This window comes from Volvox carteri (assembly GCF_000143455.1).
Source record: "Volvox carteri f. nagariensis unplaced genomic scaffold VOLCAscaffold_5, whole genome shotgun sequence".
NCBI lineage: Eukaryota > Viridiplantae > Chlorophyta > Chlorophyceae > Chlamydomonadales > Volvocaceae > Volvox > Volvox carteri.
In genome coordinates this window covers 573,787-601,097 of record NW_003307548.1, presented here as the reverse complement: position 1 = coordinate 601,097, position 27,311 = coordinate 573,787, and the positions used below count along the sequence as shown (strand labels likewise).

The 27,311-nt window shown below is 55.5% G+C and overlaps 5 protein-coding genes across 5 annotated transcripts; 2 read left to right on the top strand and 3 right to left on the bottom strand.

Moving 5' to 3' along the window:
* Positions 1-280: 280 nt before the first annotated feature.
* On the bottom strand, positions 281-3,969 carry VOLCADRAFT_87331 (uncharacterized protein; the record flags this gene model as incomplete). The annotated part of the gene is made up of 6 exons (XM_002947026.1): positions 281-1,044; positions 1,744-2,037; positions 2,284-2,331; positions 2,640-3,276; positions 3,637-3,768; positions 3,967-3,969. 6 exons carry the CDS (start codon positions 3,967-3,969, stop codon positions 281-283), a joined length of 1,878 nt encoding a protein of 625 aa, XP_002947072.1.
* A 466-nt stretch (positions 3,970-4,435) lies between these two features.
* rpt3 (26S proteasome regulatory complex) lies at positions 4,436-8,503 on the bottom strand. Its single transcript, XM_002947025.1, has 8 exons — positions 7,854-8,503; positions 7,376-7,496; positions 6,912-7,021; positions 6,572-6,643; positions 6,263-6,391; positions 5,859-5,978; positions 5,173-5,306; positions 4,436-4,936 (listed from the first exon to the last, which is right to left on the bottom strand). The coding sequence occupies exons 1-8, from the start codon at positions 8,331-8,333 to the stop codon at positions 4,852-4,854; spliced, it is 1,251 nt and encodes a 416-aa protein (XP_002947071.1). The 5' UTR covers positions 8,334-8,503; the 3' UTR covers positions 4,436-4,851.
* A 1,293-nt stretch (positions 8,504-9,796) lies between these two features.
* VOLCADRAFT_79461 (uncharacterized protein) lies at positions 9,797-14,786 on the bottom strand. The gene is made up of 14 exons (XM_002947024.1): positions 14,431-14,786; positions 14,042-14,257; positions 13,831-13,953; positions 13,466-13,687; positions 13,113-13,295; positions 12,794-12,946; positions 12,378-12,635; positions 11,937-12,169; positions 11,760-11,838; positions 11,548-11,651; positions 11,326-11,477; positions 11,037-11,194; positions 10,769-10,951; positions 9,797-10,621 (listed from the first exon to the last, which is right to left on the bottom strand). Exons 1-14 carry the CDS (start codon positions 14,620-14,622, stop codon positions 10,271-10,273), a joined length of 2,607 nt encoding a protein of 868 aa, XP_002947070.1. The 5' UTR covers positions 14,623-14,786; the 3' UTR covers positions 9,797-10,270.
* Positions 14,787-15,877: 1,091 nt separating this feature from the next.
* VOLCADRAFT_87328 (uncharacterized protein) lies at positions 15,878-21,596 on the top strand (the record flags this gene model as incomplete). The annotated part of the gene is made up of 12 exons (XM_002947161.1): positions 15,878-15,984; positions 16,330-16,489; positions 17,034-17,057; positions 17,157-17,229; positions 17,784-17,863; positions 18,106-18,276; positions 18,651-18,806; positions 19,115-19,205; positions 19,406-19,465; positions 19,884-20,029; positions 20,936-21,085; positions 21,333-21,596. Coding segments are annotated over 12 exons (1,482 nt in total), but the record flags the coding sequence as incomplete, so codon positions are not given.
* Positions 21,597-23,051: 1,455 nt separating this feature from the next.
* VOLCADRAFT_87327 (uncharacterized protein) lies at positions 23,052-27,109 on the top strand (the record flags this gene model as incomplete). Its single annotated transcript, XM_002947160.1, has 8 exons — positions 23,052-23,392; positions 23,777-23,881; positions 24,263-24,344; positions 24,718-25,008; positions 25,495-25,691; positions 25,958-26,160; positions 26,227-26,441; positions 26,996-27,109. 8 exons carry the CDS (start codon positions 23,052-23,054, stop codon positions 27,107-27,109), a joined length of 1,548 nt encoding a protein of 515 aa, XP_002947206.1.
* Positions 27,110-27,311: the final 202 nt, after the last annotated feature.

The following is a 27,311-nucleotide window of genomic DNA, read 5'->3' as shown; positions in this document are numbered from 1 at the left end:
CCACCCACCCCCTCAACAGCCTTAACATCTACATGTCGACATATATACCTTCACCGCCAGGTAATCATGTGATGCAATGAATCCCACTTTGCAAAGCCTTCCGCTGCGCTTTCAGGGCATGCTCCCTGGGCCTTTTTATCCGGCCCTTCCCTTCCCTCCCCTCTTGCCCTCCCTTCCTCTTCTTGGCCCCCGTGCTTGTGCTCGCGGTTCAGGTACGAATCCCGTCAGGATCCGCCATTTCCACAACTTCCCGCAACAAAAACCTTAAGTTCTTTCTCCCTCAGGGACCCAGGCGGCCCCGTAGCTCCGCCAGCCGCTGCATCAGCACCTGCACGTCCCGGAAGATGGCGGACTGCTGCTCGCGGAGCAACTGCAGGTCGCCAAAGTTTCCGGAGGCCGCCGAGGAGCCAATCGCCGGTCCCGCTGCAACAGCAGCCGCCGCCTCAGCCGCCTCCGAAACCTCCGAAACCAACTCGGAAGCCGACCCCGCGGGACTCCCCGCCGGGACATGGGCAACATCCTCCGAGGAAAGTACGCACAGGCGCCTAAACGGCTGGGCCTCCGAAACCACACCGCCAGTACTATCGCCCGCAACACCAGCCCGCGCTGCGCCTCCGCCTCCACTGCCCATGCCGCCGCCCATGCCGCCGCCACCGGTGTCCTTCCTTGAGCTATGTGGAACGCCAGCAGCCCATTGCGAGGCGCCCATAGCACCTAGAGGCGACAACGGGCCCTCAGAGCCGCCCGGCCCGGGGCTCCCGGGCCGCTCCAGGGGAGGTACGGACGGGTACGACGGCAAGGAGCCGGCGGAATTTGCCGGAGGGCCGCCGTAGGCAGGTCGCGTGTTTTGCGCCAGAGGGCCCGGTGCCGCCGCGCGCGTGTGCAGAGGACCCGGCTGCAGCTGCGCACCAGACGCCCCACCAGGGGCCCTGCCGGCGGCGACCACCATGCTTCCGCCGGCCCCAGTGTATTGTACGACGGGTACGCTGCCGCTGGTAGTGTATTGTACGGCAGGAGCAACACCGCCGGAGTTCAGCGTGGCTCCTGAGAGGCCAGCGGGGCGTGCAGAGCCGCGCGGGGTTCCCGGCGCGCCATGGACGCCGTACACGGCTTGCTTGTCGTAGGGATGGATTTCGTAGCTGGGCTCGTCCCACTGCGGCGGCCGATGCTGGCAGCCGGGCTGCATCACCGGCCCCCGGACGGTCACAGGGAACCCGGTCGCCATACCGGACACTGGAGGATATGCAGCTACACCTGCTGGTGGGGCTGCTACTGCTGCTGCTGCTGTGGTAGTGGCCGTAGCGTGAGGTGGAGGGCCCCCCTCGTAGCCCCGGGGCGCATGGGGCCCCGGAATGGCCCATTTTGTGGAGGGTGAGCCGCCGAAGGAGGCGTGGATGAACGGCGGGGGCCCTCCCGGGGAGGCAGCCACTTCCCCGTCCTGCAATACTGGTCGCTGCATCATCGGCATGTGCTGCTGCTGTTGTTGCTGCTGTTGTTGTTGTTGCTGTTGTTGATACTGTTGTTGGTGCTGATAATGATAATGTTGGGGATGGTACTGGTAGTGTGGGTTCGGAGGGTGGTTGTGTTGGTGATAGTGATGGTAAGCTGGGGGCATTCCAGGAGCAGCTGGTGCCGTAGCCCGCCGCGCTGAATGGAGCTCGTAGGCGCGGGCGGGGTGCAGCTGCGGTGGGGTGAGCGGCTGGGAGGGAGCCGCGGCCGCCGCCGCCGCCGCAGCCGCAGCACCACCACCGCCGCCAGCTGGTGACCCTTCCTCCTTGGTCCACTCGCGCTCCCGGTGCCAGTTCCCTCCGAGCTGCAGCTGCGCCGCCTGCTGACGGACCGCCTCTAGGGCCTCCGCCAGGGAGTACGGCAGCGCCGCCGGCGGGAAGAGCACCGAGCTTCCCGGGTAGGCGATGACAACGCCAGGCCCGGCGCCGCCGCCGCTCCGGGTCAGCAACACCCCTTCCGCGCCCTTAGCTCCGCCTCCACTTGAGGTGGCCTCCCCGGCGCGTGTTCCGTCCACCTCGCCAAGCTCGTCTGGGGATCGGGATTGGCACAGCAGGGCCAACGAGCAGCCCCACGGCGGGAGTCGGCTGATCGAGCCCTATGACCCGCAAAAGTATTGACAACCCAAGAAACACACAGGACCTAGTCCCGACAGCATAGCCTGCCTGTAGGAATGTCGTATTTCTTCAGCGATGGTCCATGGTGCAGATTATGCAAGATTATGATTCTTCCGTTTCTTGTCCCTGTCACGCGCCTTGCCTTGCGACCCGGCCTCACCGGAAGTCCGCAGCAAGAAACGCACCACTTGCTTCTTGGCGTTCTTCCCTGCAGCACCGCACGGCATTTAAAGTTCGCCAAGTTCAGCTGCGTTACGCACTGCCCAAACGGGTAGCCGATAATAGCAGGCATCGCGCAGCTTTCTAAGCAAGTGCGCAAACGTGGAGAAGCTTGCAAACTTCCGGGTCGCCGTCGACGACAATCCGTGCTGGAGAATCACGAGTCGATTGGCTCGATGAGCAGGGACGAGCACGGCTTCAACAAGGGTGCTCGGGATACGGGCCCCCAAAATCCATACTTGGCTGGACTCCTCCTCGGAAAGGGTAACTAGCAAACCAGAACCCATGTCTACTTACTTTTCCTGGCGACTTTCCACCTGCGCAGGAAAGAGGGGGTGGGCTCTCGCAGCAAACGAACCCCCCGGCTGCCACCACCGCCATCACCCGGGTCTGTGTATGCGCTGCCGCGCTCCCGACGAGGGCTGCGAGATCTGCCACCTCTCCCAACTCCCCCATCGCTGCCTCCCAAGGTGGGAGCTGCGTCCTGGAGCCACGAGGTGAAAAGGCCGCCGTTGCTGTGGACGCGGTTCCGGCTGCGACTGTCGGGAGCAACGCTGCGGCTCCGCTTGCCTTGGGCATCGGATTGCCAAACTGTTAGCGTGTACGAAGAGGTGCTTGATTGGGATTCTGTCAGGGAGTCCTTTGAGCTTTCCGAATCGGAACTTCCGGAGGCCCTGCCTCCGCTCTGGGGACGGTCCCGTGAGGCTCTATGATATAGGGCCTCGGTAACGGCCAGGGCGGCAGCGGCTGGGTTGCATTGCGTCGAACCGGCACGGACGAGCTCGCGGATCACTCGGTCGTGGCTGGTACGGCCTCTGCAGTGCCCAGTGCTGGCCGGGACGGAAGTGCGGCCAGGTAGGGGCTTCGGCGCAGGCTTGGAGGGTGACGGTCGGGCTGGTGATGAAAAACGGGCTGGAATGAGGCCCAGTTTTGCCTGGTCAGTTGAAAGGTGCGGAAGTTTAAATTCTGTAGACCTGAGACATAAGTAATTGGTCACGGTACGGGATCTGCAGAACCGCCGGTAGGTCGCAGTTGGCCCGACAGCAACCGTCAGCCAACCGCTGTGCCACGCCCTCCGCAGTCCGAACAAACTGCCCGACAGGGAGCAAACTCCATTTATAAAGCAATGGCGTGGAATATACTAAGCCATATCAAAGGCAACAGCGCGCTTCTGTCAATGGGATAGGATTGATGACAACTTCAAGGCCAGGGTATCCTAGTCGCAACACGCTTGATAACGGACCGCAACAGGACAATAGCTTAAAAACTAATAAGCTCGAGCAATTGAGCTTACCGCTTGCTGCAGGTACCGTTCTTGTAGCTCCACGTTCCGCGGCGCTTCGGTTGCAAGCCGCAGCACGCGGCGATTCTCCTCCAAAAGTCGTTCATTGGTAGAAAGTATGTCGTAGAAGTCGTCAGTGGTCAGCTGCATACAAGGACATGTGCGGGCAGATTTTGCGAATGGGTGGGAGCTCCGTGCAAGTAGGTAACATCAAGGCGTTGAGCGACAAGGAGACATCCTCCGACGGATTGCATAGGCAATGAAAATGCTAAACGCCTGGATTGTCTGCGAATTACAGTAGTTTCAGTTCCAACGCTTGCATCAATGACGGATTCTTCCCACCATTTTTCACTGCAGAGTTCCAGTACGTGATTTTACGCATATCATCATGTATAATTTGGCGCCTAAATGTGGCTGTTACTTGTTACCAGCCTTCCGAGCTGTCATCTAGCGGTTACTAAGGCAGAACCTAAGCGGCGTATCTCATACACAATTAATATCGAGCATGTCGAGCTTATTACACAACTAATAGCTAGATTAGTTTTGTTAACCTTGACAAGCCCCTGGTACTAGGCATCGACATTCGCCGTACCGATTCCCGAAAACCATTCACGCCGTTATGAGAATGCTTCCTGTTCCTTCTTAGTAGTTGTACGTGTTTGCTAGCTGTACGTGTTTAATACGTGACCGGAAATTATGACTGGCTTTACTGGAGGCATGCAACATACGACGCGCATACACAGCTGATTCGGAACGCCTCAGTTCATTCACCTAATGGCCGTCACATGCAAGAGCAAAAGCGACAGAGCATCAAACAAACAATGAAAATTACAAACAGGATTACACACATTACTCCTCCACGCATTTTTCGGCAACCGGCAAAATTCTCACCTACGAACCGCGCGAATTTATCTTAGGCCGCAACCGTCCCCACTTTGCCTCGAGCAACTGGCCTCAAATGTTGAAACTACTTACGTCCAGCCTCTCAAACTTCACCCTCAGAATATCCCTAGTCGACACCTGCTGTTCTATGCACGTCTGTCACGCCTGCGGCCGTGTGCGACGGAAGAGGACGTCTCCCGCACAAGCAACTTCATAAATCCTACGGACGTAGGACGAACGCAACGTCGCACTACCTAGCCCTTATCATCCGCGTCATTCCTGCCTGCCTCGTATCTCTTGCTTGCCTCGTGTCCCTAAAACTAGACCCCAAAGGCAAGAGCCGACTCATTGGTAGAAAGCGAACTCCGTATCGCTCTTCTTGACATTTGCTTTGTAGCCCTTCTCGAAGTCCTTCGGCAGGATGACATACCTACAGATGCAGACAGCATGGTACACAAATAATCGCGGCAGGGACGGCATGGAAAAACGAAATCGGGCCATTCAGGCCAGCCCCTAAAAGTCAGCTGACTTAGGGTTTTGCACGTGACAAGATACACGTGCAAAAAAGCACCGACTAAACCAACTGACTTTCATGGCTGCTGCGAGCAGCGCAGAACTACGGTAGATCCTATGGATTTTGCGTCACCTTTGCCGCACCAACCATACCTGTTCTTCCGTACCGCCAGCATGCCGGCTTCCTGGCAGATAGCCGCAATCTCTGCGGCGCTGATCTTATCAGGGCGCGACACGTAGTCCTCCAGGTCCACCTCGTCCGACAGGTTCATCTTGCTTGTGCACACCTAAAACGTTGCCAAGGCAAGATGGAAACACAACACAGGAGCGGTACATTCCATTTGTCGAGTCATATACACAACGCCAAAGCAGGATCGTAGAACAAAGTCGATCCGCATATCAACTCGACGGCCAAAGCGAAGAGGAGGAATGATGTCTGGCACACTAGCGAAAGGTACGTATTAAGACTTGACAGAGTCGAAAAGTGATATCCAAAAAAGGAAACAATTCGCCAATACATGCTATGCGCAATTTGTTCCCTTGGCCTACACGAAAGCGTAGCTAGTTAACAAGCTACACTTCCATAACAGACGGCAACTGCACGGCGAGCCGCAGGACGTAGAAATGAAGCGAATTACCCGGGCGGTCAGATCGAGCCGAATTTTCGTAAATTCTGCTCATGAGATTCAGTAGCAGCTAGTGATGAAACCCATGATAGTATGCTGGTCTCCCCTTGCAATGGGAACGGCCCCGTAAGACAGGACAGAAACTGCGCTTAACCAGCGCCTCATCCAAATCAGATGTCCGGACCACTTCGCAAATCTTGTGGCGCAAATTACCTGGAAAATTAAGCGCTTCTGACGGCGATCTGGCACTGGAAGCTCGATCTTGCGGTCAAGGCGCCCAGGACGTAGCAGTGCAGGATCCAGGGTGTCAGCGCGATTGGTGGCCATGATGACCTGACAACAACGTGAGTAAAGGGCCAAAAATTACTGCATAAGGACGGTAGGGGCATTGGCAGGAAACCGGCTATCCTGATTCGGCCATGGTGGTAGCTAGCCAGTAGCTTGAAACCTTTCCGGCCGAACCGGAATGGTACAAGCTACCACCATATTACTTACAACTTCAGCTAGCATTGCACAAACCTTTACGAATAAAACTGGATCGTCTTTAATTCCACCCGTTCAGGAAAGCTTGGTGCTTATACTTGCGATAGGACAGACAAGGACCCCCGGTGCAACACGGTGCTTGCCTTAACGTTAACGGTTTGGTCAAAGCCATCCATCTGGTTAAGGAGCTCCATGAGGATACGCTGCACCTCGCGATCGGCGCCGGTCTGGGCATCGAAGCGTGCCGTCGCGATGGCGTCCACCTGAAAGCAGTGTAGCAGGGTCAGCACGTTCCCTTACTACAGCGGAGTTGAAAGAGCCTCGACACAACATGGCCTTGCTGCTGTCAAAATAGCCTTTCACACACAAAGCCACAACCTATGCAAGATGTACCACTTTCCTCGTGCAAACGCCACACTATTGTCGCTTCGCACAAAACCCACCTCATCGATGAAGATAATGGCGGGGGCATTCTCCTTCGCCAGCCTGAACACATCGCGTACCATACGAGGACCCTGCGTGTGCAAGGGACCAGGGTTGTGTTCGATAAAGATTCTCACATTCACTGTGGAGCGCGCGCAGACTGCCACACCCGCGTTAATCAATTGAACAATCCACGTTTTGCATGATACAAAACAGAGTCTACCCTGGATCAATCCCCACTGCTGGCCACGGAGCACGTGCGTTATGCCAGAACCTGGCGTGAACCCTGTGCTGCATACACAATGAAGACTGCCCTTCGTTTCAATGGTCACAAAAACCCAACCCGCGCTTCTCGCGTACCTCGCCCAGGTACTTCTGTACGAACTCGGAACCCACCACCCGAATAAATGCTGCGGTGGTGTGGTGCGCCACGGCCTTAGCGAGCATGGTCTTGCCCGTTCCCGGCGGACCTAGCATGCAGGCAGAAAAGGAAGGGTCTAATATCACCCTGAGCCAGCATTTGCCGGTCATGCTGTCCCAAGAAGGGATCCAACACGACTGGGACAGGTACGTGCCCAACCAGAGACCGCTTTGCTGCAACCGGTTAGCATTGTTATACATCACCCCCATGACAAAGCAAAGGCCTAGATAGCTGCTACGACGTAGTAAGCATTTCTGGCGCGTTAGAAAAAAAGGCTGGGACACAGCATCAAGGTAGCAACCGCACATCAGGAGGTCTGCTCTGCAGATCCTGAGATTTATGACGCATGCACTAGCTTACGGGCAGGTTCGGAAACCTGCGATGCGTGTGATTACATGCGTACCGTAGAGCAGCACACCACGTGGTGGGTCGATACCGATCTGCTTGTATAGGTCCGCTTGCACCAACGGCAGCTCAACCGCTTCACGGATCTCCTGCTTTTGCATGTCGTAACCACCGATATCCTGAAAGTTTACAAACGAGGGGAACACCCCACTGGTAATGTAATGTAAACCCAACGAACTTCGGTATGTTGTTGGCGTGGCACCCTAGGAAACGACAGATAATGCTTCATCCAGAGTGCTGCACAGTAGGCATAGACGCCACATAGGTGGTGGCACTGTACCCACCAGCTGATACACATGTGACATTGACAAACCATTGCAGAAACCCATGACGACACCCATCGAGCAGACAACCATTTGATTCAAAACTCTCCATGGATCAAAAGCACAGCCGTCCTTGATTTTTCCACATGCAGACCGCGGCATAAGTTGAAGCTTGGATATTTAACGTATCCCAAACCACCCCACCCCAGGTACCTGGTACGTCACGTCAGGACGCTCGTGCTCGCCAAGCAAGGAGATGCTGCTGTCCGCCTCTGGCGGCAAGATGTCCACCAGTGCATTGGAATGCCGGTGGAGAGCTACCGATGCAGACGGCTTCAGGAGCTCACGGTTCAGGGTGCTGAGGATGCGGACGAAGTACGTGGAGCCGGTGGTTGAGCCAACGATACCGCTGTTCGCGTCCACCATCTCGAGGAACTGCCCGATCACCAGCGGTACGCTTTGGATCCTTTTGACCTCCTCCTGCGCTCGGAGCAGCTCCCGCTTCAAATTCTTCTGCTCCTCCTTGATATACTCTTCTTGAATCTCCAAAAACTCCAGCTGCCGTTGTAAGTTCTTAAGTGTCGTGTAAAGGTCCTCGTCTGCTGTGCTAGGGGAGCTGACGTCCGGGACCAGCAGGGGTGCATCTGTCTCCATTTCGTCAGCCTTGGGTGGAAGCACATCCACAGCGGCCATTTTCCTGCTTTTAGCTTAGTACTAGCTGCAAAAGGCTTGCCCAACCCCGCACCGGGGTCCGGGCCAACTAACTCAGCGATCGAACGTCAGATCCTTTACAAGCGGCCTTTTATGCCGATATCCATCACAAACGTCAGGCAAGTTGCCTTATAACGGCGATAATAAGTGTTACCTCTCTAAAGGCATACCATTTACGAGCTAATGACAACACGAGAGGGATGTCGCCGTACGGTAGCCCTGCAATTTCGTTGCTGGTTTCAGCCTCCTTAAGCAATGGGGCATTTGCGTGCAATAGGCTACCTCAAAATTAATCATTCGGTACCCTCCCTTCTTCTCCATGCGCCGTCAATGCACCAGCGATAGACCAGCGAGGGGCCCTAAGGTACCCGTTATTATCGCTGATGCTGTGGGTACCTTTGACCCCTCGTCAGCGATGGGAATTGCTTATCATAGGTGCAGGAGGTGTGTGCAGGAAAAACGTAGGCCCTGGGACGTATGGGCGCATCGCCACCAGCGCAGGATACTGCCGTAACACCTCCAATACAACAGCATCATTCCACCCTAGCTCCACCGTTCTACATGGCAACAGCTTCCCCAACAACTGTGTTGAGAGTTAGGGGGCCCAGGCGTGCTCGTGGCTGAATCCTGTATGGAAAAGATGTGACGCGATGCGCTTTTGATACCTGCCGACATCCGTACACTGTCACACGCTGTCACTGTGCAAGATGTTTCATGTTTCCCGCACCGGGCCAACGGGGAGCTATACCTAGAAGTCAGCCCACCTACGTATGTGGTACACATCTTCAAAGGAAACCAAAGGGGATGACAAACCTTTGGCTCCCCGAAGGGGAATACATGATAAGGTCGTTTTACATGCCCGATACATTTAGCAGGTTGTCCTTCATCTCATCATGTGTGGTCAGGCTACCTAAGAGACCCAGCCCGGCATCCACGGGCCAAGGCCCACGTGTTGTGAGTGAGCTACCCATTATCATGGCTCTAGGTGTACTTACCGCCGTAACCCACACCTAAGTCCTCCTCGTAAGAGGCTACCCCTGTATGTCAGTAAGGATTATTATTACACTAACATGGCCGCGAGAAGGACACTTCGTCGCTATCCCATACCCATCACGTTCTCCAGTTCCGTGTACTATTGTGGCATACTGCCCCGAGTAGTTGCTACGTTCGTAGCTGCCATGGCACACTCGAAGTAACAGCAGACCATGCTCTTCATGTCAAGCTCCCGCGCATCCCCATCATCGCACGTCGTTGCGTTTGGGATACGGTGGTCTTCGGGATTCGTGGGGCCCACATCCTCATGCTCGCCATATGGGCAGGGGTCGCGGACACTTTCAACAGCACTGCACATTCAGGGCTGGAACAGTCAGTCCTGTTGCCAAATGGAGTGCCAGATTGCATCAGCAAGGCGCGTATGGGCGCTGTGCGGGCGTCGGCAAAGTAGTGCTGGTGCGTGCCTTTACACAGCCGCTGAAAGAAGTCTTCACTCATCAAGATGGCGGCCACCCCAGCCAAATGAAGGTGGTTATGCCAAATTACCCTAGATATGTATTGCACGATAACTAAAATCTCTTCATAGCCCCGTTTGGACTCCTCTCACACGTGGTCAACAATAGGAATTCATCATGCGATCCGATGGATGTGTCAATACTGAGCACAAGTCCCAATCAAACACGTCGATGCAATCACACACGCGGGACACCTCGGACGCTCACCAAGAATGGGCACTCACACGCACCACTTCGTCAACCGATGATCGCTCAAGCTCAAAACTGCTTCAATCATGCTCTTTGATGCTAAATAGCAGTATCATTTCCCGTCACCCGTGCCCTGCACATGGGACGCGAGTCTCGGCTTCGGCAAGCCCACACCCACAAAGTTAATCTTAGCAATCCCATCGTAATGGTGGAGAAGACCGTTTAGTTTGCTCCGCCTTCCTCGGACTGCTTAAGCGTCTTGAAGCTGAACGGCGTAAAAGTGTACCCATCGCCCTTGTAGAATTTCCCCTGGTACTCGACCCAGTGCAAACGCAGGGCATGCAAGAAAGCCGAAAGTGACTCCATAACCATCAGCACACCTAACGTCGCGCAGGCAAAAACGAAAAACCCGATAATCATGGCGCCCACATTGTTCATGGAAATCGTTAGCATAAGGACACGGTCGTAAAACACACCGGACAGCTGGCTATGGGCCAATGACAATGCCCATAGGCGCAGATACGATGCGGTGTTCGACACGGCGCCCAGCACGAACTCGATTGTGTGGATCATCTGCGTTGGACAGCAGAAATGGGAAGCTAAGTTTGCTTCCCTCAGCAGGGCGCTGACACTATATTGCGGACCACGTGATGCGTACAATCTCGAATGGTAGATGCCAGACGGTCCTAATGCCTCACTGTGATCACGATTTAAACTCACCTGGTGTACCATAACTTCCCCAAACTGAAACTCGCCATGACCGTGGTCGCCGTGGCCGCCTCCGTGGTCGCCACCCTGACCACCAGAACTGGTGTGGCCATGCTCACCGCCATGAGGTCTGTGGCGGCCCTCCTCGTCGTCCGCCAGCGCGCCATAATTTTGAGTCATCTCAACGAAATTGCCCTGCAAAGAGAATGCTTTGTGACTCCAGGCATTGGGATGATAACACGTGAACAAGGCGAACAAACACACGGCTCTTCAAGCTCACCACCTTTGCGGCCTGCATGGCCTCGTGCCGTTTTTTAAGGATAAGCGGCTTCGGCAAAAGCATCCACGGCACAGCGAAGAATGCAATCAGCAGCAAGAAGACCTGCAAGCCACCCTGACCGTTAATGAGCTCATCCTCCTTTTTCTCGGGCCCCGCACCTGCAAAAGGCATGAATTACAGACGCGTTTTGCACGGCTTGTAAGCGACGCGACCGTCAGAATGATGCCATTGGGATGCTATCACGTAAAACAATCCCAGGATAAACACACACGAAACTTGTTCGCCTCACCGGGTGACAGGAACATGTAAATCATGACGTGGTAGAGGTCCGTAAGCTTGCCCGAGCACCACTTAATGATGATCAGCAGGCAGAGGTAACCGAATATGGAGTTCAGGAAAATCATCTGAGGAATAAACTCGCAAAAGATGGACAGGGGTTCCCTACAACCAAATAGGCATGTGGTTGCGTTATTAATTATTCTCCGTCGTACGAGTACCAAACACAGCTTACCTGAAGTACATATTGTTGAACAGCGAGTTGAGGATACCGAAATCCATGTGGGTGACTCCAAGCAAGATGGACATCTTCATCTTGATAGAATTGAAGTAAGGCAACTGCGTTTGGATAACACAGCCGCGGTCATCACACGGCGCACCCACAGTGATACTGCCCGTCGTCACCCCTTGATTGCTCGATCCTCCAGTCAACTAGCAATGCCGCACCTCAGTTTTACGACCATGCCATATTGGGTCCATGCCAAAGACAACAGGTGCGCTGTCTCGAGGCATCATTAGTACGCCCCTGCAGCATGGCGTGAGACGAGCACATATGGTGTTACGACCATGCAGAGGACGATGATGTTCAGCACCAACTGCCACAAAGGAATGGTTTTCACTTACCCGTACTGAGCCTTGCAATCGCGAGGATCGATCTGGTTAGTAATTGAAACGCCATCGTCGTTCACAATTTCTGAATAGTCAGAATGGAAACACTTGAACCGTGTACGTCCAAATATAACGGTTGGCATCGAGAAAAACTCGTTGTAGATAAAACCGACGTAGAAAGCAAAGATGCCCATCAATAGGATGACGTACCGCCCGCCAAACAATAGCGACAACATGTCACCCAGGTCCTGGAAACGAAAGACAAAGTTAGCTTGTCAACTCGAAGGTAGGTATACACATACAACAACAGAGAGGACCAACCAAAAACATGGGACACGAGTTTACAGCCAAAGGCTTTCCACTAACTGGAAAGCCTTTTCAACGCAGCATAAGGCATACTCATGGCTCTTCTGCGTAAGCAGCCGCGAGGAAAACCCAGCTCGCACATGCCATTACCTGCTTGGCAAGCTGTTTCTCCTTCCACACGAGGAAAGCCGCAAATGCAATCATGAGGATAGCGTGTCCGAAATCACCGAACATAACCGCAAACAAGAACGGAAACGTCATCAGCGTCAGGACTGCAGGGTTGACCTCCCGGTACCGGGCGACACCGTACGAGTCGACAATGTTTTGAAATGCTGACGTGAACTTGTTTGTGCGGAAGTACGTCGGAGGCATCTCGTGTGTTGCCACGGGCTGCACGATGACGTGAACCTACGGGATGGGATAGGCATCGACGGATAACAAATTGACAAAATTGTGGGCTGTTCCCATTGCATGCATCGCGGAGATACCTAAGTGTACGCAACGACCTCCATAAGCTTTTAGGCGCCAACCCTTGTTTACCCGAGCCATAATTAAACACCGCTCACCTGCGTGCTGCTGTTCTCGGCGCTTTCCCTGAGGACACGCTGCACCTCCAGCTTGGCAACGGACGGCACCCATGCCTCGGCCACCAGCACCTTCGAAGTCACGTCTACGTTCATCTTGTTCAATGTATGGTAGACTGCTTTTTCACGCCGTACCTAACGTGGGCAGGAAAGACATCAGGGCTTCTGAGAAGACTCACCTAATCATAATTTATAAGAGCATAGGTTTGTAACTCGCTACATGTCCTATATGCCACGTCATGGTCATCACCGCACCGATTATAACACGATAACGCCAACCCAAGTGCTTTACATGACTTACCAGGGTAGCCCATTCGTCCATATTCGCCGCGATAGTCTGCAGGAGGGATTTCCGATGCCGCTCGCCCGCATCAATGGTAGTTTGCAGCTCACGAATGCGCGCCGTTACCTCGCTATCCATCTGCCGCTGCCGCGCGGGATCGTCTGGGAACGGATAGCGATTGGCGTTGAACGCTTCACATATCTGCAAGAAGGGGACCCCCGAAGGTTAAATCAAACACCATAAGTTTGATCTAACTGTGGCACATGCAAGGACTCACAAGTTGAATACTGAACCGTGAGGCAGCCAGGGACAACCCTACACCCACATAAACCTTGCATACATCAAACTACAAGTCACAGGACAAAACACACCTTCATGATTTTGATCTTCGATCGATCCCCAGCGAAGAAAATTACGAACACATGCTTGCTGATGGTCTCGTTGGTGATAGGGTCCTTTACTTCCCCGACGGAGCCCTGACGCAGGTACATGTTGCCGCGGGTGGCCCGAAAGAGCAGTCGCTCGAAGCCGTTGACCTTTTCCGCAGGAATTGTGCCCGCAACGAAGCCGATCCGAGCAATCTTGTCCTGTGCCTGGCAGGGTTAATGAGCATAGCAAGAAGGTTCTTGCGCCATCAAGGTAGACAAGGTAGGCTGTAACAATACAGCCTCAGCAGACCTTGCAAACTCCCCCCAAGCCCCATTTCCAAGAGACAAAAGCACTCTTGCTCTCTCACCCCCATCTCCAGCAAAGGAGCATCTGGGTTTTCTTGAACACCGGAGTAATCACGGTCGAACGCCTCCACGCGCACGTTTGCCTTTGCCTTATCGAAAAACTTAGCTGCGTGTTCCAGAACAACCTGCAACCATAAATGTTTGTTAGAGATAACTTACGCCGAGCATATCTGCACTGTTCTATAATGTAGTCCTGCATAGGACTACCCGCACCTGCAGCTCCACCAACTCGTTATAGGTCCGGTCAAGGCGCTCAGTGTTCTCGTTCATGGTTATTAGCTCCTTTTCTAGCTCTTGCAGCTTGCTCTCGAGGTCGTCGAGTTCGTGTTTCCCCGTCGGCGAGCCGCGCACCGCAGGCGTCAATCCCGCCTTCTCCACCTGCTCCTGGAAAAAGCGCAGCCTGCGGGCCATCTCATCGCAACGCTTCACCTGTGAAAGGAAACGGGGCGAGCGCTCGTCCTATTAGGACGCTTACGTACAATCCATCAACTATGATTGTTCCAAAGTGGCTTCCGCACGCATGAGTCAACATGTGGTGGCTACGCTTACCAGCATGCAAAACGTGAGCTAGAAACATAACCAGGAAGGACAAAATCATTCACCTGGTTTGCGTAGGTTCGCTGAAAGGCACTCTTCTCCGGGTTCAAGTCCTTGAATTGCAGCAGGCCAACTTCCCCCAAAGCTGCCACAGTGTCATGGGCGCTCTCGCTTGGAATAAGTAGCCGAACAAGCTCCATCTCCTCGCTGCGCCATAGGTCTATATTCTGGAAACCGAAGTCCAATAGCTTATCCATTCTTCAGCACGCCAGAAATATGTTTTGTTTCCACTGTAGCCTGTGTAGACTTTAGTCAACGCAGTTGCTTCACAGGGGAACTACAATCCACCAACGGACAGCCTTGCGTCCGGCTCAGCCTTAGTTTCTCATCCTGAACTTAAGTCCACCTGCATTCATTATCGCGCTATGGACGTGTGCAGATGATAGATCTATCCCCCTCATAGTAAATTTCTCCTAGCACAGTTGTACCGTGTTCGTACTTTCAGGGCATGGAATGCCATGAAATGATCTGGCCTGTTGGCCGATATGATCCCGACCATAATGCATGAAAGCCATGAAGGTCTGCAAGGCATGGAAACCTCTTGTTTCTGTGGTATTATACCATGCCAATGTGCGACGTCATGGGCCGCCATCACAATGATGGCCCTGCTCATAATCGGAATCACGTACTGAAGTTATTCATTATTTATTAATTATTTTATGGGAAGGAATCCTGGAATGAAGCTTGCGCAGCATGTGCCGATCAGGACTCCTAAACAATGTCCCACGGGCCTGCTTAAGCAGTTGCCGTGCCTTGTGCTCCAATCAAGAACTACAACACGGAGAAAATGCCCTAAGGATTTAAGATTAACCACCACAGTTCTTCCCCTTTCCTGCAGCGCTTGATTATCGTAGGCTGTACGTGTGAACACCCAGCATCCGCACCACCGCATTCATACGCACTGCTATTAGCAGCTTTCACCCAAGCATCTTACAAAGCCCGCATCCTTCTTATCACCGACAACTGGCCATGAGCCACGTCCCGTAGAAAATCACATCAATGCAGCCACAATACCCGCCCTTTTGGAATTGCAAATGCACCGCGCCTCGCCTTTTGCGTACGCAAACAACAAGCAGCAGAACCTCTGCTGATTGTGTGCAAGACGACACGCTGATGCATCCTGCACCGACGGCAGCAGACGCCCACCATGACGTGGTCATCGTTGGTGGCGGGCCAGCTGGTCTACTGGCCGCTCGGGCGCTTCTGGCAGTGATGCCGAGCGTCGACATCAAGGTTCTGTGGTGCATCTCCAGCCGTGCCTAGATGACATGTAATCGCTCTTGACACCTTCCCTGCCAGACACGTTCCAAATCATGCGAGAATGCGATACTTGTCCAGGAGCTCGGCCTAAAGATGCTCCATTGCAAGACCCTCACAATCCTGTGATCGGAAGGTTTCGGAGCTTGCTTCCATAGCTTCTATGTATCACTTTCCCACCAAATTGTGTGGCAGGTGTTTGAAGCGGCATCCGGCTACCGGAAGAACCTCGGAGCGGGCGTAATGATCGATGTGAACGGCTGGCGGGCACTGCACGCAGTGGACAATGCCCTTGCAGAGCGGTATGTACAGCGTATGGATGCTTACCCGTTCCTGCCGCCAAACACCCTTACTCGTACCCGTAAGGCGCCCGGCGCTCTTTCTTCCTTCCCCCCATTATGCCCATGTGGGTCGCAGCTGTGTAGTAAAATATATGTCGTAAGGAGCAATGGTACGTGAGTCCCGCAACCGGGTGGTGCATTGCAAAATGTTATCACTTAAAAACTCGGGGAGTGCTTCACCATAAAGTCAGCGGCTTTTCCACACCATTTTTCCGCACCGTAGCATACCATCCGACATTCTACGTTCAACGTTGTCCTAACCAGGCGACCTCGCGCACACCACTCGCCTTCCCTCCGCCTTCATAGCTTCCCTGTTCCCGGCACCCTTGGCCCTACCCCCGCATGCGCGGCCCACGTCAGGTTGCGAGCGAAGGGCATCCTCATGCGGCCCTCGCGCTACATGAACGAGCTGGGTGAGCTGATGGCCTTCCAAGAGCCTCCGGTCGACCACGAGAGGAACCTCCGGGTGAGGAGTTGAGGGGATCAGGGGTTGAGGGGTCGAGGGGTTGAGGGGATATTGGGCGGAAGGTCGGACCGGGCCCAGAAACGGGATCTCCTTAATGGCCCCCGGGGCCCTTGTCGAGGGCCCAGCTGTGCCATCCAGCAGTTGCTGCTCTCTGTTGAAAACTATCTGTGTGTGTGTTACTATGTGTCTGTGTGTGTCACTATGCATCTGAATCATGCGATGAGGTCCTGTAACAGAGGCAATGCGAGTCTAGCTGTGATTGGGTGGTAATGAAGGCTGCGGAGCCAGTTCCTGGATCCACAACGGAATCCGGATCCACTACGGAATCCGATCCATTACGGAATCCGGATCCACTACGAATCCGGATCCACTACGAATCCGGATCCACTACGGAACCCGAATCCACTGGGAATCCGGATCCGGATCCATTACGGAATCCGGATCCACAACGGAATCCGGATCCACAGCGAAATCCGGGTTCACAGCCACAGTCCGCCAGGTTCGACTCCTCTCTCTCTCCGTGCCTCCCCTTGGTGGGGCGAAGAACGATTCTGGTGTGCGACTGCTGGTAAGCGTGGTGAGGCCCTAACGCTCTTAGAGCTGCCTGCTTACCTGCCACATGTGGATGTTCCCTCCCCTCCCGCCCGCGTCCCTGTCCCTCCACAAGGCGCACGGCCATACCCCGATGGTGCTTCACTGGGGTGACATTCGGCAGGCGCTGTTCGAGGCCCTGCCCCCTGGTGTGTCGGGCCGGACTGGGAGGGGGGGAAATAAGGTGGTGCCTGCAGGCTCGGCGACGTCTACACGAGCAAATCGAGAGAAGAAAGAAACGCAGGGAGGATTGCGCATGTCGGCGTTAGCAGGTGTTTCTGGCCACTCCCGGTGATGATGTGTCTTTGACTCATGCAGCCTGCTTCTTAGCAAACACGTGCCCGTGCTCTTTAAGGTAGTTGAAAGGGCAGATGGAAGGAGGACTAAACATATCCGTCTCTACAGGATTGAACCACGGGAAGACTAACAAACCCTTTCGGGAGCTCTGTGTGCTTGCCGCAGCTGTCATCTCCCACGTCTTTGCAGCTGGGCTACCACCGGCTACCACCAAGGGCGGTACACACCTCGCGCTTAATGCGTATGCAAGTTACAAGTTCCGGACAAATGCAGGGGCCCGTGTCCAGAAAAACCGGGTTGCCATGGAGGCACCTTATGCCTTGTAGAAAGCAAAGCGCTTCGTGCTCGCCGTGTCAGGCTTGTGCTGTAACAGCTACCCACGGCTGGCCTCTCTCTTGCGTTGCAGGCGTGGTTTCATTCAGCAGTCGTGTAGTGGGCCTTACGCCAGGTCTGCCAGGTGGCGAGCCTGCCGTACTGGAGCTGCAGGTTCGTGTATGGGAAGATGCGGTGCCCGCCTGCCCCGCCTTCCCAGAGGTTGAGGGAGGGCAGTGCGACGCGTGAGTGTGTTGAACGTGTGGCATTTGAACCTCTCGGCTGGTTGCTCACCACGACGTCTCCACATTACCGCGTGTGACAGTATGGGTGCCTTGCCATTCCCGCCACCTTCGTTTATAGAGTTTAAGGAAAAAGTTTTATTGCAACGTTCCGAAATGTGCATGGCGTCGCAGGCACCCGAGCCCCAGCTTGAGCCGCAACCCGATCAGGAGCCGGAGCAGGTTCAGGAGGCGCAGGAGCAGCTGCCAGCAAGCGGCGGTAGCGGAGGATTGCTTCGCCGCCGCCTGGTGACCGCGGACCTGGTCATTGCTGCGGATGGCTACTACAGCCGCTGCAAGAGGATGGTGGGTGGGTGTTGGTGTGGAGGAGGGATGGAGGGGGGGTGACGACTCGGCACCACTTCGGGGACGGATGTGGTGTAAACGCAGGGCCCCCCAAAGCTTGGTGCTTGGCTTGCACGAGAGAGGAATCACATTGGAGAAGCTAAGTGACACGCGGGGCTGGGTGCGGGTGGCTGGGATGTGGAGGCGAGGCTGAGTCTGAGGGTCAAAGTGCAGTCTTCATGCATGGAAACAGCCCCGCCCCGGGAATCCCCGCACTGCCGCCGTGCTGCAACGACCGGCCCACAAACACTCGCTTCCGCGCCACTCTCTCCCGACCTTTGCTGTTCTGGGGGCTGCTGCTGCTGCTGCTCTGACACTGTTGCTGTTGGCCTCAGGCATTCGGCGCCTCGGGGGCCCCACTGCTGCCCACCTTCCGCGACAAGGTGGTCTGGCGGGCCGTGGTGTCCTACTCCGGCCTCGACCAGATGCCGGCCCTGCTGCGGGATGCATGCGGCCGGGGCGAGGCCATGTGGTGGCTGGCGGAGGGAGTGGTGAGTGCCTACCTGCCTGCCTGGGTGGCTGGGTGGGCCAGCGGGCGGACTTGGTGTTTGCTTGTGGCTCAACGGAACGGCGGCGGTCAGCTAGATCGCAGCGGTTCTGCCTGTCTGGGTGGTGTTGTGTGGTGGGGGGCCCAGGAGGACAGCCGAGGTGGAGGCTGTGAAAGCAGGGGGCGCTGTCCGCATCCAGTTCTCCTCCTCCTTGGACCCTCTCCTCCCTTCTCCTTGGTACCTGCCTTGGTAGTTGACAGTTGGCCCTTTGCGTAATTCTCCTCCCCCTTTCCCCTCCCTGGCTTGCACAGCCCCCCAGGCGTACCCTCCTGGTGTACCCTGTCAACGACAACCGCTTTGTGTGGACGTGTGTTGCCCCCGTAGCGGATATCGAGGGGGCGGGTGGGTGATGCGCGTGGTGGTGGTGGCGGTGGCGGTGGCGGTGGCGGGAAGGGGACTGTACTTGTGGGAATGTAAAGGGTGTGTATCCAACGGCAAGGGCGCTTTTGTCAACCTACCTGCTTACCTGCCTGCCCCCCAATCTGCCTGCCTGCCTACCTGCCTACGTGTAAATGTGTGTCTGTGTGCGTTGTGACCCGCAGGTATGCCCCCCTGGAGCCCGTACAAGAGCGCCGTACAGGATCTGGGCATCCAGCTGGCAGGTAAATGAAAAACACAACCGCACGTGCTCGGGAGCGGGGCGGTAGGCGGAGGAGCGGGCAGGGCAGGACGGGACGGGCTGCACCGCATAGTGGAATGAAGCTCCCGAAGCTTCGCAAAGAAGGGTCGCTTAGGCCGGGTGTAGAAACCCCGGATTGGCGCGTTATTTGCCACGGCGGGTATCCGAACCTGCAGTGAGCACTCTCGCACAGAACCCCTCGGTTCGTTGGTTCTTGCACATAGGCTCTGTAGTGTGCTTTAAATCGCTGGTCGACGTTGCGCCCGTTGCGCTGGGCGCTCCGGCGCATGAGCGATGGCGCCCCACTAGCAAAACCCTTTTCCCCGATAACTTAAAATAAAGTTGAGGATCCTCCGACCGGACGCAGTGATTCCGATGATCCAATGCTGCATCCATGGCAGGCAATGTGGGCGACGACCCCAAGCACCGCTGCACGGCCGTGTTCCGCCACCACCCACGGGAGGTGCTGGACCTGCTGGAGCGAACCGACCCGGTGCTCATCACGGAACACGGCTACTACACCCACGACATGGCGGCAATACAGGGGGTAGGGGGGGCCTAGGAGGGGGTAGGGGGGGCCTAGGAGGGGGTAGGGGGCGGGCCCAGCTGTTTAGGACTAGGCTTAGAGTGGTGCGTACTGATGACGTCACGATAAGACAAAGTCAAACGTAAAAAGGAGAGGTACCGGGGGTACATGGGTGTTGCGATGGGTGGGGAGGTGTGGGCTGTGTTTTGGGGTTCTGTGTGACGTGTTCGGCTCCCTGTGACTTGTCGTACGTGGTGTGACGTGGCGTGCGCCCAGGGGCAGGTTATAACTAACCGGTCGGTTACCGACCGTTTTATGTCATAGGGGGGCCGCGGTGTGTATGCACGCTGCGGCGCCCGCTGCTTCTACTAACGCTGCTTTGGTTGCTGTGCGGCCGCGCGGTTTCCTCGCTCTTTCCTTGGGCTTCCTTGGAAAAGCTACTTATGGATCAGCTCATCGCCACACTCCGCAACTCCAGCAGCCCATCCATGCCAACTGCTCCGGCACGTCCCTCCTTCCCTCCTTGCCTTCTGATCCGTCTCACGCATATCTCACGCATATACATGTCCTATCCTCCAGTTCGGTTGGCAAAGGGGAACTGGGTCCGCGCACTACCAGGAGGCTATAGCTGCTCAGCCGTTCTGGTTGACATGGAGGCGGCGCGCAATGCACCGTCCATGGATTTGCATCGGCGCCTTAGCAGCAAGTGCATACACCAGATGATTCATACATCCAAACATGACACCGTTCCTCCACTTGCAGCCCAGTGCCGTACAGCCTTCCCTGTGGAATACTGCGGGGTGACTGGCTGCACCGGGGCTGAGCCCTTTTCGGCTTCGAAGAAGCTGACTACCCTAATTCCTTTGCTGTCCAAACTTCCTATCCCTCACCACCCTCACCCGCACCCGCACCCGCACCTGCATGCAGGCCCCTGACTGGGTCCGTGGGAACGTGCTGGTGGTGGGTGATGCCGCGCACACGGGGCCCCCGGACGGTATGGGCCTCAACATGGCGTGGGAGGACGCGGTGGTGCTGGCGGCGGAGATTGGGCGTCGTGGCGGCCGGTGCGGCCGCGAGGTGAGGCGCGGAGATCAAGAAGGATCTGGAAGAGGCGCAACGGGTGACGGCGCGCGACAGGGGAGGAGGCGGGGAAGGGGAAGAGCTGCTAACGGGGGACGTGTTAAGAAGGTTGTGTGTGCGGGGGGGGGGGGTGTCCACCGGTGGCAAAGTGGTCCTTCGTTTGCGGATTTCTGTCCTTGCTGCACCCGTTACCCTGCAGTCGCACGTCTTCTTCTCACGCTCCTCACCTCCTCACTCAACTCAGGCCCTGGAGGCTTACTGCGCCGCCCGGCTGCCCCGAGTGAGAGACATGTGGTCCGAGGATGACTTGGTCAAGCCGCGCCGTCGAGCCGCGAAGCTGGCGGCGGCCTTTGAGCCGTTGGTCCGAGACAGCAGCGGCCGGGACCGTACGGCGCCGCCGCAGGAGCAAGCGCAGGAGGTGCAGCCGACACCACAAGTACCGCCGCCATGGTCGCTGCTCCCGCCACCGCCACCGCCGCCGCTGTCGCAACAAAAGCAGCAGTGTTAGATTCGAGAGGAGGTCTGGGGATTGTGACCTGGGCACCAGAGCTTGAATTCTAACAAGGCTATGACTGAGCAGAAGGGGAAAGGAGGTCGCGGCCCTTGTTTGATCTCGTTGCGGTCCTTTTTCGATCTGAAATGCTCAGTGCCTGCTTAGAATGGCCCTCAATTTCAATGGTCCTTCGTAGTGTGGAAGTACGTATGAACTTTGGGGCTCCTGAAGTTCGTTATAATGTATCCAAGAATGGATTATTCATTGGTACATATTGCTAAACCCCAAAAAATGGCGCATGTACGTAAATGCAGTACAAAGTTAGCACATTTGGCTTCGTACATTTGGAAGCCCGGGGGACAGAGACCTTTTACGTCGTGACAAGCTTCGAACACTGTCTAGGTTACCTCCTACTAGCTAGCGTCCAATGGCGTTCCGGCGCGACTGAATGTGATGATGCAGGCTGCAGGGTGAACCTGGGGCGGGCGAGCAATTTGCACTGCGTGCTTGCGAGCGTCTTGATATTGCGGGGTGGCCCGCGTTATCTGGTGTCGCTTGCTTCTTAGGGTGTTTTAAGGCATCGGTGTTGAGGTATTTGAGGAGTCAGTGCGCAGTCAAAGGTGGGCATGAATGTTGACGTGCCTGGATTTTTTGCAGGTGCATGTTTTCACGGCGATGTTGGCACCCTGCTTCAGGAATCATCCGGCAGGAGTTGTGCAGGTATTTCAAAAAGCTGTTCAAAAGATGGATCAAAGTTGTGGTCAGTAGTGATTCCAAAGGTTTTGGCATTAGGCTCATGGTGTCCCCTGCTCTGCAGTGTGGTTCTGGTTTCATGAGCCACCTTTAATACGAGGTAGTCAGTATATCCCTGTAAATATATAAAATTTTGTACAAGATTAACTCGCATTGGCTATGCGGGAAAGGCCATGCAGCTTGGGGCAAGGCAGGCAACGGTTGATAACCTGCGTGACATATTTTTCCTTCCAGCAATACCATCTGTAGTGCATTGCATGAAGAATTTGAAATACGTTTTAAGCACTTGCGGCGATTGCTGGTTCGTTGTGCCTATGAAAGCTACAGCTGTGCAGCGAGAGGATTCGTACCGTGCAGCAATGCTCGATTACGGTGCTTTCTTGTGACCTGGATTATGCATATTTACTGCGCAAGTAAACAATGCTTCCGATTCTAAGGAGCCGAGAAGCTGTTTAGAATTGTTATGCACACATTTGTCGAGAAAGTTCGTTGCAGCTGTTCCGATCAGTCGGCGTTTCTGGATGCTTCGAAACTTTGATGTCCATTGCGCACCTTTACGTCAACTCAACAATTTGTTCATTTATTATTTTTGTCATTTATTGGATAGATGCGTTATTGACCCTAGTAGAGGAAAGCAATCCTTTCTAAAATTAAGTTTAGGGCCCTCAGTTCCTTTGCATTACTGAGGTTGCTCATTTCAATTAATTGTGGCTTGCAATGACATCTGCTATAGCGCCCGCGTTGGCAACAACTGAACCCGCCGATGTCAAGGCGAAGGATGGCGCGGAGTGCGCACGCCAGCTGCCGCTGCACAATGCGCCGTCCATGCATGACATGCTAGCACTAAAGCGCCAAAGGCGCTCCTTGGATGAGGTCTCTGTGGGCTCGCAGCAGAATTCCGAACTCCCATCGGAGCAGCAGCAAGCATCCCCAGACAGGGCGACCTGCAGCGTTACAGAACCAGATGCTGTGCAGACGCACTCTCCACAATCGTCTACTATTACAACTTCAAGCAGCTTCGCCTTGCCTGTCCTGCCCGCCGTACCTGGCGAGTCCATGTAAGTTAAATGCTTTCAACCTGCGTGGAAGGTCGCAATCGAAACGGAACTACTGCAAATCCTAGTCCATGCACATTTTATGTTTACCTCAGCTATGGCGTAGTATGGCGAGCGCGTGACTTAAGGATGAGCTCTGATTTCGCAATAATCCGTGTGCACCGTACTGGCTCACGCGCCTGCCAAGCCGGACCCGCAACCCAAAGACTCCCCGACATCGCAAGCTCAATCGATCCGTATGCCTGTCACCCACCACCGTACAATCCTCAGCTTCAACCCCACGCCCGGCCCACTCTGACGCGAAGGTCATTTCCCTCCCGCTGTCCTCTTCCCCTCCTTCCGTTGCGCATGGTCTGGCATGTCACTCGCTGTCGCGTGTGGTGTCAGGGCCGGGTACTTCACTCGGCTCCGGGACACCTTCTCGCAGCATCAAGCCCAGGCGCCACGTGTAACGACCTCCCTGGAGCTGGATGGCATCTATGTGCGCAAACGGTGAGAAGTCAAGGTTTGACCGGGGACCTATCTGCCTTCTGAAAGTTGGCGGGAGAGAGCGGGAGCCTGGCGGGAGAGAAGGGGGAGACATTTCGAACAGCACGTGGAAAGCCTCCTGTATGCGGGTAGAGCCGGGAACGGACCCGTGCTAGACGTGCCAGCAGTCTAATGCGGGCGGCACGGCTGCGGAGGAGAAACCTGCCAGAAGATCAGCGGATGCATTCGAAATACGGAATACTTCAAGACCAAGACCTGGGTGCGTGGCAGATGGGGTCTGTTTGTCTGTCGGTCTGTCTGTCTGTTGGTCTGTCTATCCGGTGCGCCTTGGCTCGCCCCAAATCCCTTCTTCACCACCTCTCCCTAACGGCCCCCGTCCCCCAGGCCCATCCGCGCTCCTAACGGCTCCAGTCCCCTGGCCGTGTGTGGCAGTGTACTGCACCACGTGGTGGTGTACGTCAAGCAGGTGGGGGCCACGAAAGAGATAAGGCAGGTTATGTGACCTTTCGGTTTGGCGCATTGCCACGTGGGATGATGGGATATGGGGGAGCCTGCTCTGGCGGGCAAGAGCGTGGGTGACGTTTCCCGCCTACCAGCCACTCATCCTCGTATTGCCAACGTCTTTCAGACCAACGATAGGTTAAGGGGCAAGATGAACACGGTGCCTTGACTCGGTTAAACATAGAGGAAAGCCTCTACGCTCCGTTTGCCCACCTTCATGAACTCATCCACCGTGTGCTAGCGGCGGCTGCAATATGAGGTGTAGAGAATGTGTGCCGTGGAACACACGGACCACTGACCACTCGCCCACACTGCGGGAAACCGGATGCGCTGCGCAGGGAGAGCTGCTGCACACGTTGGACTACGGCCCAGCTAACGGGGCGGATGTGACGGCAAACATCTTGGAAGAGGTGCCTGCCAAGAAGGTGCTGACAACCGGCCCTGTAACGGAGGAACCGCTTAGCAGTGCCACAGCCGCCACAGGCGCCAATGTGGCGGCACCGGTCGGCGGAAGTGACGGCACGGCGGGCACCCTACCCCTCCCCGGCGTGGCGGTCACGCAGGAGGAGCTGCAGTACATGTACCTGGGTCCCGCAACATATGATGTGGAACACCCGCTTGTACGGCAGGTACGGCTTCCGAATTCCATGTCACACGTTGAAGTTTGTTAAGAGACCTGGTGAAGTGTTTTCTGTTTTCCTGACTGTATGAGTTGCCGGAAAGGGCTGGTCATCGTATATGGGCTTTTGGATGTGTTGGTTTTAGGGTTTTAGGGTTTCGGTCGTTAGGCGGCGAAGTGGGTGAAGAGTTGCACCAAGCATTCCGCTCTAGGCGCTGTTGGACAAAGAGGTGCCTCTTTTCAGGTATGACTCAAGAATGGACCGGCGGGTCGCCGTTTGCATTAGGGTGTTACATTCGCTGTTAATATTACTGGTGGTGGTGGGTCTTGTCACGATAGATACACAACGGGATTAACGATGCATGCGTTCATGAAGCCTTAGCGGCACGACCTGCCCAATGTTTCCATTGCGGCTGAGCTCAACCATTGTCTCACTCTGCTGCGGCGATCCCTCCGCGTCCGCGTGTTACATCCCCCCCCCCGCCCACACACACAGCTGATTGCTTTCGCCGAGTCGAGGCCCTACCATGCGCTGCGCAACAACTGCATCCATTTCGCTGATGTGTTGGTGCGCGTGATGACGGGGACCGCCGTACGCGGTGTGACACTCCTGTACGACATTACATGCGGCTCCGTACCTGTGGTGGATAACCCGATGTTGTTGATGATGCAGCTCATGCTGCGGATGTCCTGGTGAGTGGTTGTGTACGTAGACGGGATAGACTGGCTGCCGGGTTCATCGTTAAGGGCGGCTGAGGGAGGCTCAGGAAATGGCGGAATTTTGTTGAGGGTGGATTAGAGCTTGCCAAGGAATGCTATTGCTTCGGAGGCGGCTTTGGGCACGTTCGTCCAGGTCTCCTCTTATGATCTTCTATGTTCTTATTGCGTTTGCTGTTAACTTTTAGGAGATTTGACGAAGCATCTAGGACCTCTCGAGGCCACATTCCTGCTGAACTCAGGTTCTATCTCGACAGGTTCGTTGTTGTGGACGGCAGCCCATTGGCGGCAGCCTTCCAGGAGCACTGCCGCGCCATCAGCCGACCAGACCACCCGCAGCCGCAAGCCCCGCCTCCGGCAGAGCAAATTGACCCGCGGGTCGCGGTCGCGGCTGACTCAGTGAAGGAAGACCAGGGCGACAACATCACTGCGGCAGCCACCGCTGGTGCGTCGTTGCCGTCCACGTATGCAGCTGCGGCGTCAAGCGCTTTTGTCCCTGATGGGGGACAAGCACCCGGTCTTGGCTCTGCGGGCATGGATGCGGCTGTGAAACAGATCGCGACGCAGGGGGTGCAAGACGCGGCGGGGTTCAGGGTTGGGGACGAGCGCTCGCGGGAGCTGTTGCAGCAACAGGTGGCAGGAACGCGTGCGGCGCTGGGGTTGCTGGGTGCAGAGGAGCCGCTGCAGGAGCGGGAGAACGTCCATGCGCTGTGTGAAGTGGAGGAGGTGAAGGCTTAGTGAAGCCGAGTGTGGTTGGTTCCCTTTTTTGGAAATTTTCCGTGTGACCATCACATCATTAATTGCAACATTGGATATGCGGATTGAGCATGTGTTGGGTGCTTGGGTCCGTGTTGGTGCTAGGTTGTCGTCCTGGAGCGTTCTCGCGTGTTGAGGGCCCCAAGATGTTTTAATGCGCATGTGGTGCAACGCTTGCAGTTCAGGACTTGTGGCTTGCAGTCCAGGACTCCTCACGGTTGCGTATCGGTACTGGGGATAGCTGATTTGTGGGCGCCGAGTAAGATGCTGCGAACTATTTTGGGGTTTACTGCGGAATGGACGACCTACCGAGCTGTGTTTTGTCCGGTGGTGTCGTCTCCTTATGTGGGGATGCGATAACTCGTAACTGCTGCGATAACTTGTACCTAGTAACTGCTGATACTTGCGATGCCACTGACTCGGTTGTGAACGGTCCATCATAAATTCTAAAGGGAACTAAGTGACTTGACCTCTCCTGACGTGCCACTGTCATCATATCATGATGCTCCTAATGTGTCACATAGCCAGAGTCATCCAGTGCCAACTTGAAGGGCATCCCGCGGAACAGTTACCGCTCTGCCTCTTCTGGCAGAAATAGAGAAGCGGGTACGAAGCTCGACGTGTTCCTTGCGCTTTAAAGCAAGCCATACCTCCAAACCAAGTTGCTACGCACCATGCCCCCGCGGCAAGACTTGGGGGCATCCATGCGAAGCAGGCCCAGGGCTGAAGTTAAGCACGGATGGCGGGGAACCCTCCCTCTATGCCGTATTGCATGGCTGCGAGTATGAGGCCAATGGCTGCATGTTGTGCACGACAGCTGCTAGTGCTAGGGGTTGAACC